Raw genomic sequence first — 9860 nt, 5'->3', positions numbered from 1 at the left:
AATTACAGTCAATTCACTTGAAAAATATGTTGAAGCACCCCCCGCTTCTTTATAGGGCCCCCAAAAATATTATTAAAAAATCGCCGCTTCTTTATAGGGTCCCAGAAAATATTATTAAGAAATCCACGCTTATTTATAGAGCCCAAATAAGTTGTTATTAAAACCCTTAGCTTAGATAGGGTGTTCCGACTTCGAATATACCCTATTAAAATACCAACATTTTGAAGAGAATAATTTTCTCTTAGCTTTCCGTTACATGCGGATTTTTGCAGATAATTTTGCAGCTGAGCTATAGAATATTCTCTCGCTCTCTTCTGCCAATATTTTTTTTGCCCACAAAATTCTGCACAGTTACCTCTCTTTCACTCTCTCTGTTTATTTTTTCGTTCTCAGAATATTCGGAATTGTTCTCCAACAAAATTACACCAACCCCCTGAAAATTCTCAACACTTCGAGATAATGCCACAATGGCCAAGAAATTTCCATAGTGGTGGTGTCATAGCTGACTAAGGATTGGTGGATGAGAGCCATGCAGTATAAATAGCGGAATCCGAGAGCCCAAACGGCAGTTTATTACGAGAAAGCTAAACAAAAACAACGAGAAGAAGAAATCAAAAAGGAAAACCTGTAACGCGTTTTTAAAATCGATTTTCAAAAAAAGTTTTGAAAGTAAAAAAATAAATTTTGAATTTGTGAAAGCGACCTCTGAAAAAGAATAATTTCAAAAAATGGTGGCAATTGGTATTGACTTGGGTACAACGTATTCCTGTGTTGGTGTCTTCCAGCATGGCAAAGTGGAAATCATTGCCAATGACCAGGGTAATCGTACAACACCCAGTTATGTGGCCTTCACGGACTCGGAACGTTTAATTGGTGATGCCGCCAAAAACCAGGTGGCCATGAATCCGAAGAATACCGTTTTCGATGCCAAACGTTTAATTGGTCGGAAATTTGAAGATCCCAAAATACAGGATGACATGAAACATTGGCCCTTCCGGGTGGTCAATGATTGTGGCAAGCCCAAAATCCAAGTGGAGTTCAAGGGTGAACAGAAGCGATTTGCTCCGGAGGAAATTAGTTCCATGGTTTTGACAAAAATGAAGGAAACGGCCGAGGCATATTTGGGTAATACGGTGCGGGATGCTGTTATCACGGTGCCAGCTTACTTCAACGATTCCCAGCGGCAGGCCACCAAAGATGCTGGGGCCATTGCGGGGCTAAACGTCTTGCGGATTATCAATGAACCCACAGCAGCCGCCTTGGCCTATGGCCTCGATAAGAATTTGAAAGGAGAACGTAATGTTTTGATTTTCGATTTGGGTGGTGGCACCTTTGATGTCTCCATCTTGACCATCGATGAAGGCTCGCTGTTTGAGGTACGAGCCACGGCCGGTGATACCCATTTGGGTGGTGAAGATTTCGACAATCGTCTGGTCAACTATTTGGCTGATGAGTTCAAGCGGAAATACAAAAAGGATATGCGCACAAATCCCAGGGCCTTGAGACGTCTGCGTTCAGCGGCAGAGAGGGCAAAGCGTACATTGTCCTCCAGCACAGAGGCCACAATTGAGGTGGATGCCCTGTTCGAGGGTATTGATTTCTATACAAAAGTAAGTCGTGCTCGATTTGAAGAATTGTGTGCCGATTTGTTCCGCAATACCTTGCAACCTGTGGAGAAGGCTCTCAATGATGCGAAGATGGATAAGAATGCTATTCACGACATTGTCCTGGTTGGTGGTTCGACACGTATACCCAAGGTACAAAATCTGCTACAACAATTCTTCTGTGGCAAGAGTTTGAATTTGTCCATTAATCCCGATGAGGCTGTGGCCTATGGTGCAGCTATACAGGCGGCCATTCTCAGTGGGGATAAGAGCAGTGCCATACAAGATGTCCTGCTGGTGGATGTGGCTCCCCTCTCCTTGGGTATTGAAACTGCGGGAGGTGTTATGACCAAATTGATAGAACGTAACACCCGCATACCCTGCAAGCAAACGAAAACCTTTACCACCTATGCCGATAATCAACCAGCTGTAACGATTCAGGTGTTCGAAGGTGAGCGTGCCATGACCAAGGATAACAACCTATTGGGCACCTTCAATTTGACCGGTATACCCCCAGCACCACGTGGTGTACCCAAAGTGGATGTTACCTTCGATTTGGATGCCAACGGTATACTCAATGTCACCGCCAAGGAAATGAGTACCGGCAATGCCAAGAATATTGTCATCAAAAATGACAAAGGACGTCTATCGCAGGCGGAAATTGATCGTATGGTCAATGAGGCTGAAAAATATGCTGCCGAAGATGAAAAACATCGTCAACGTGTTGAGGCCCGTTACAAATTGGAATCATATGTTTTCAGTGTGAAACAGACCCTTGAAGATGCTGGCGATAAGATACCCCAATCCGACAAGGATCGCCTTATGGCCAAATGTAATGAAACCATAAAATGGTTGGACAATAACACGCAGGCCGAAAAGGAGGAATTTGAATATAAAATGGATGAGTTGAGTAAAATATGTTCACCCGTGATGACGCGTATGCATCAGCAGGCAGGTGGTGGACATGCAGGTGGACCGGGTGCTGCTGGTGCAAATGGTTTTGGTGGTGGCCATTCTGGTCCTACTGTGGAGGAAGTTGATTAAATTTAAGAAGAGAACTTCACGATATTTGTTCCACTTAACCGCTTAGCTTTAAAGAAAAATCGCACACACACAATCACACATTCGTATACCTATTCAATTTGCATTTAATGTAAACCGAACACAATATGTATCTCATAGAAGTATTATTTATGTTAACTTGTAGTTTAAAAAAAAATAAATATTATTAAATAAATGAAATTAAATTTTAGTTCCTAATAAAAATATTGTTTTAACTTTATAATATTGGGGGAGAATACAAAAACGACGTAGGTCTATCAATATGCTGAGGAAATTACCTAGGAATGCATGTGATTACATGTGAAGGATTATTAAATCGTCCTGCGTGGAAGGTGAGGATTATTTTTCAATATTCCATTACTAGGAAGTTTCTAAAAAACTTGACCTTGGGCAAAGTTAGCCTTTGCCTTAGTGCATTCGATATTAGTCAAATATTCTGTCATATTTTCAATGACATTTGCTTGCTGATGATGTCATGGCTAAATGATAATAATGTGGTAGGGAAAGTTCCGGAAATAGCAATATGTATGTATGTAGTGTTGGAATATATTGTTTGCTGGTGGAATGGATTGTCATGACATCAACTAATTGATGATTCCATTGAATTCTGACAAAATTCAATGATAGAAAAATTGACAAAAAAACTTCGCATACACCAATTTGGACCTAATTCAGTAATCTGTGCAAAATTTTGTCTCAATCGGACCAATATTGTGAGTCTGCTGCACCATTTAAATAAAATCGGACGAAACTATATATGACAGCTATATCTAAATTTGAACCGATTCCAACAAAACTTCGCATACACCAATCTGGACCTAATTCAGTACTCTGTGTAAAATTTTGTATCAATCGGACCAATATTGGTAGAATGGTGCTCTATTTACATAGACTCGGACGAAATTATATATGGGAGCTATATCTAAATCAACTGATTTCAACAAAATTTGGTATATACCAAACTAGACCTAATTCAGTAATCTGTGCAAAATTTTGTATCAATCGGACCAATATTGGCAGAATAGTGTTCCATTTACATAGAAGCTATATATGACAGCAATATCTAAATCTGAACCGATTTCAAGAAAACTTAGCATATATCTATCCGGACCTAACCCTGTACTCTGCGCAAAATTTCTTCCCAATCGGACCAATATTGTGAGTTTAGTGCACCATTTACATTAAATCGGACAACAACCGATGAACCGATTTTTCCCAATTTCAATAGGGTTCGTCTTTGGGCCAAACAAAAAAGATGTGCCAAATTGCATCCAAATCGAACTCATCACTTTCGGCCAAGCGAAGCAGCTTTTTAGCTCTTTTGAGGCTATTTTCTTTCTGTTGCGGTGTAAGTTCTTGCACTTTTTGGAATTTCAATGGCTAAACCCTGATCGGAATGTTGGTCATCTTCCAATTTAAACTAAGATTGGAAGAATTATTACGTTGGCCAAGGGTTAATAGAAAACGGTTGCACCATTCGCGAGTTATCGTGCACACCATCCGGTCAGACAGACACACAGGCGGATGGGCATTTGTAAATCGACTGCAAATTGTCTGAAACGGATTTGGCCCAAAGAAACATTGGTTCTAAAACCAATATTTCGATGTGCCACATTTTTGCTTTTCAAGAACCAATAGCGTATCACAGGCGTAGATTTTTAAATTATGATTTTTTCATGAACAAATAGAAGCCAAGGCGTAGATTTCTTTTCAAGAACCAATAGAACCCAAGGCGTCGATTTTTAAATGACGATTTTTTCATGAACCAATAGAAACCAAGGCTTAGATTTTTAAATTAAATTTGTTGGAATAAACAATAGAACCCAAGGCGTAGATTTTTAAATTAAATTTTGTTGGAAAAAACAATAGAACCCAACGCGTAGATTTTTAAATGAACATTATTTGAAAACCTAACAAAAACATTAATAATTAATAGAAACCAAGACGTAGATTTTTAAATTAAGATGTTTTCAACAACCCGATGAAACCAAGGCATCGATTTTTAAATTAATATTTTTAGAAGAACCAGTAGAATCCAAGACATATAATTAGTACAAGATAGGACATAGCTACCATCTTATTCCTACTTTTTCTCAAGGTGGCTTGTTTTATCAAATAAATATACACATTTTTTTGTATTTTTTTTTTTTAATAACATGTAAAATTAAATTGAAGTATGAATGTATATTCAGATTTAATCAGAATGTAAATGATATCATACCTCGTTTTTATTAGTTATCTATTGAAAATTTATCAAATATTTTATATTTGACAGATAAAGCCACTACCTACATAGTTGTTTTTTTTTTGTTATTCACCTCAAGTCATCCTAACTTGTATAATTGTACCGGATTTCGTTAACCCAGTGGGTTTAAATTGTCAATTCCATTGTATAAATGCAAATCCTCAATAAGTAGGTAAATCCTCATAAAGTAGGTTAACCCAGTAAAAAGTTCTAATGTAAATCCTGTGTAAGTTAATAATAACTGACAATTTGATTTCTAATCCTATCAATCCTTTATCATTTTCTATACTTGTTGAGTGCTGCGCCATTGGTGAATTTCACAACAACAACAATCTCTTATTCTAATTCACTAATGCACAAAATAGTCTCTCTCCTTCAGTCATTTTCTCTTCTCACACACTTACTCTCAATTTAATTCTGTTCAACTCTGTTCTAATTAGTCTCTCTCCTTCTCTCTCTTCCAATCAGTTTATTCGTTGTCACTTGAATGGTCGGTCGTCTTGAAATTCGCGGTCGGTTATTTTATAAGAAAAAGTGTAAAATATATAAAAAAAATAATAAGAAATTTATTAAAATATATATAAAAATATCCTAGCTATAAAAAAATAGTTTATTTTGTGAAATAATATCGATTTAATATGCATTTCCATAAAATGTTTGTGTGATCCGTGTCCGTTGTGCATGAATGTGCAGTGTTTTGATGTTGCTGGTGGCTTTGTGTAAATAGGGATGTTTAGTTCGGTTTGTGTGGTTGGAGTTGGCGCGCATTTTAGTGAAGAATGTCAATGTATTTGTGAATATATCGAATATCGAGTTCAGTTTCTTAATAAAATTGTGTTAAAATATGAAAATGAAAAAAAATTAAATCAAAAATAAAATTATAATAAAAAAAAAAATCAGTTGTGTCATATAATATCAGTGATTCGGTGTCATTACTCGTATACGTGTTTTTATGCAAAAGGTGGTGCCCTCCAATAGATTTGTCATGGTTTCAATATCTGAAAAAGGTAAGCTATAATATATTTTCATTGCTTCTTCTACAAATCTTAATTTAAATGATAGATTTATACAGAAAATTTTTATTAAAAAATCTACGCCTTGGGTTCTATTGGTTCATGAAAAAAATCTTAATTAAAAAATCTACGCCTTGGGTTCTATTGGTTCTTGAAAAAACTCTTCATTTAAAAATCTACGCCTTGGGATCTATTGGTTCTTGAAAAAACTCTTCATTTAAAATCTACGCCTTGGGTTCTGTTGGACCTTTAAAAAATCTTCATTTAAAAATCTACGCCTTGGGTTCTATTGGTTCTTGAAAAAATCTTAATTTAAAAATCTACGCCTTGGGTTCTATTGGTTCTTGAAAAAATATTAATTTAAAAATCTACGCCTTAGGTTCTATTGGTTCTTGAAAAAATCTTCATTTAAAAATCTACGCCTTGGGTTCTATTGGTTCTTGAAAAAATCTTCATTTAAAAATCTACGCCTTGGGTTCTATTGGTTCTTGAAAAAATCTTCATTTAAAAATCTACGCCCTGGGTTCCATTGGTTCTTGAAAAAATCTTCATTTAAAAATCTACGCCTTGGGTTCTATTGGTTCTTGAAAAAATCTTCATTTAAAAATCTACGCCTTGTGTTCTATTGGTTCTTGAAAAAATCTTCATTTAAAAATCTACGCCTTGGGTTCTATTGGTTCTTGAATACATCTTCATTTAAAAATCTACGCCTTGGGTTCCTTGAAAAAAATCTTCATTTAAAAATCTACGTTCTTGAAAAAATCTTCATTTAAAAATCTACGCCTTGGGTTCTATTGGTTCTTGAAAAAATCTTCATTTAAAAATCTACGCCTTGGGTTCTATTGGTTCTTGAAAAAATCTTCATTTAAAAATCTACGCCTTGGGTTCTATTGGTCCTTGAAAAAATCTTCATTTAAAAATCTACGCCTGTTGGTCCTTGAAAAAATCTTCATTTAAAAATCTACGCCTTGGGTTCTATTGGTTCTTGAAAAAATCTTCATTTAAAAATCTACGCCTTGGGTTCTATTGGTTCTTGAAAAAATCTTCATTTAAAAATCTACGCCTTGGGTTCTATTGGTTCTTGAAAAAATCTTCATTTAAAAATCTACGCCTTGTTGATCCTTGAAAAAAATCTTCATTTAAAAATCTACGCCTTGTTGATCCTTGAAAAAAATCTTCATTTAAAAATCTATGCCTTGTTGATCCTTGAAAAAATCTTCATTTAAAAATCTACGCCTTGGGTTCTATTGGTTCTTGAAAAAATCTTCATTTAAAAATCTACGCTTTGGGTTCTATTGGTTCTTGAAAAAATCTTCATTTAAAAATCTACGCATTGGGTTCTATTGGTTCTTGAAAAATCTACGCCTTGGGTCTATTGGTTCTTGAAAAAATCTTCATTTCCTTGAAAAAATCTTCATTTAAAAATCTACGCCTTGGGTTCCATTGGTTCTTGAAAAAATCTTCATTTAAAAATCTACGCCTTGTTGGTCCTTGAAAAAATCTTCATTTAAAAATCTACGCCTTGGGTTCCATTGGTTCTTGAAAAAATCTTCATTTAAAAATCTACGCCTTGGGTTCCATTGGTTCTTGAAAAAATCTTCATTTAAAAATCTACGCCTTGGGTTCTTCATTTAAAAATCTACGGTTCTTGAAAAAATCTTCATTTAAAAATCTACGCCTTGGGTTCTATTGGTTCTTGAAAAAATCTTCATTTAAAAATCTACGCCTTGGGTTCTATTGGTTCTTGAAAAAATCTTCATTTAAAAATCTACGCCTTGGGTTCTGAAAAAATCTTCATTTAAAAATCTACGCCTTGGGTTCTATTGGTTCTTGAAAAAATCTTCATTTAAAAATCTACGCCTTGGGTTCTATTGGTTCTTGAAAAAATCTTCATTTAAAAATCTACGCCTTGGGTTCTATTGGTTCTTGAAAAAATCTTCATTTAAAAATCTACGCCTTGGGTTCCATTGGTTCTTGAAAAAATCTTCATTTAAAAATCTACGCCTTGTTGGTCCTTGAAAAAATCTTCATTTAAAAATCTACGCCTTGTTGGTCCTTGAAAAAATCTTTGTTGGTCAAAAAATCTTAAAAAATCTACGCCTTGTTGGTCCTCTTCATTTAAAAATCTACGAAAAAATCTTCATTTAAAAATCTACGCCTTGTTGGTCCTTGAAAAAATCTTCATTTAAAAATCTACGCCTTGTTGGTCCTTGAAAAAATCTTCATTTAAAAATCTACGCCTTGTTGGTCCTTGAAAAAATCTTCATTTAAAAATCTACGCCTTGTTGGTCCTTGAAAAAATCTTCATTTAAAAATCTACGCCTTGTTGGTCTTTGAAAAAATCTTCATTTAAAAATCTACGCCTTGTTGGTCCTTGAAAAAATCTTCATTTAAAAATCTACGCCTTGTTGGTCCTTGAAAAAATCTTCATTTAAAAATCTACGCCTTGTTGGTCCTTGAAAAAATCTTCATTTAAAAATCTACGCCTTGTTGGTCCTTGAAAAAATCTTCATTTAAAAATCTACGCCTTGTTGGTCCTTGAAAAAATCTTCATTTAAAAATCTACGCCTTGTTGGTCCTTGAAAAAATCTTCATTTAAAAATCTACGCCTTGTTGGTCCTTGAAAAAATCTTCATTTAAAAATCTACGCCTTGTTGGTCCTTGAAAAAATCTTCATTTAAAAATCTACGCCTTGTTGGTCCTTGAAAAAATCTTCATTTAAAAATCTACGCCTTGTTGGTCCTTGAAAAAATCTTCATTTAAAAATCTACGCCTTGTTGGTCCTTGAAAAAATCTTCATTTAAAAATCTACGCCTTGTTGGTCCTTGAAAAAATCTTCATTTAAAAATCTACGCCTTGTTGGTCCTTGAAAAAATCTTCATTTAAAAATCTACGCCTTGGGTTCTGTTGGTCCTGGAAAAAATCTTCATTTAAAAATCTACGCCTTGGGTTCTGTTGGTCCTTGAAAAAATCTTCATTTAAAAATCTACGCCTTGGACTCCTTCCAAAAATCTTCATTTAAAAATCTAAGCCTTGGGCTCTTTTCAAAAATCTTCATTTAAAAATCTACGCCTTGGACTCCTTCCAAAAATCTTCATTTAAAAATCTAAACCTTGGGCTCATTTCAAAAATCTTCATTTAAAAATCTACGCCTTGGACTCCTTCCAAAAATCTTCATTTAAAAATCTACGGGCTCTTTTCAAAAATCTTCATTTAAAAATCTACGATTGGCCTCCTTGAAAAAATCTTCATTTAAAAATCTAAATACCTTGGGTCCAGAATTTTGCAAAAATCTTCATTTAAAAATAATTGTCTGTAAAGAGAGGAGGGTGTATGTTTATAAAAAGGGGGACGGAGTCATATTAAGATGTACCAACAGCGTCTCGACCGAAATACACCAGAAGAAAAAAATTAAACATTTATTTTTGTCAACCCGTATTTGCTTGTAATTTAGAATATGAAGTTCAATTTCCTAATTTTTTAATCAGAGAGATTATTTTCCTTTACGCCCATGGTACATGTTTACACCCAGTATGCCAAATATAAGATTACATTCTTCTATAATTGTTTTTGACCCATTACTCCAATGTGTTTTTTGTAACCCATATTTAAAACCACTCTATAACTATATTGTTCGCATGTCAGGACCCCCACCTCCGCCAAAATTAGAAAACAAGTTTTTTTCTGTTATAAATAATTAATTTCTTTATTCGATTCCAAAATACTGTTCAACCGTACGTGGCTTAAACAACACTTTATAACTTATTCTACTTAAAAACTACGCAGAGATCTAACTTAAACCCTAAAAAAATTAACATACTACTCATTACCATTCTTTCGACATAGCCTAGAGTAGGAACTGTATTTCTATTTTATTCTTATTAAATAATCAGTCATTTGCATTTATTCTAAATTATTCTAATAGTATCTCCCACT

The 9860-nt window shown here is 34.7% G+C and overlaps 1 protein-coding gene across 1 annotated transcript; it reads left to right on the top strand.

The window, feature by feature from the left end:
- The first annotated feature begins 708 nt into the window (after window positions 1-708).
- LOC133330585 (major heat shock 70 kDa protein Ab-like) lies at window positions 709-2648 on the top strand. Its single transcript, XM_061539024.1, has one exon. The coding sequence runs from the start codon at window positions 729-731 to the stop codon at window positions 2646-2648; it is 1920 nt and encodes a 639-aa protein (XP_061395008.1). The 5' UTR covers window positions 709-728.
- Window positions 2649-9860: the final 7212 nt, after the last annotated feature.

This window comes from Musca vetustissima, unplaced genomic scaffold, assembly GCF_032173495.1.
Source record: "Musca vetustissima isolate MV318-11 ecotype Yass unplaced genomic scaffold, APGP_CSIRO_Mvet_v1 utg15717, whole genome shotgun sequence".
Classification (NCBI taxonomy): Eukaryota; Metazoa; Arthropoda; class Insecta; order Diptera; family Muscidae; genus Musca; species Musca vetustissima.
Note: the sequence above shows the minus strand (reverse complement) of the source record. Positions and strands in the feature narration are given on the sequence as shown.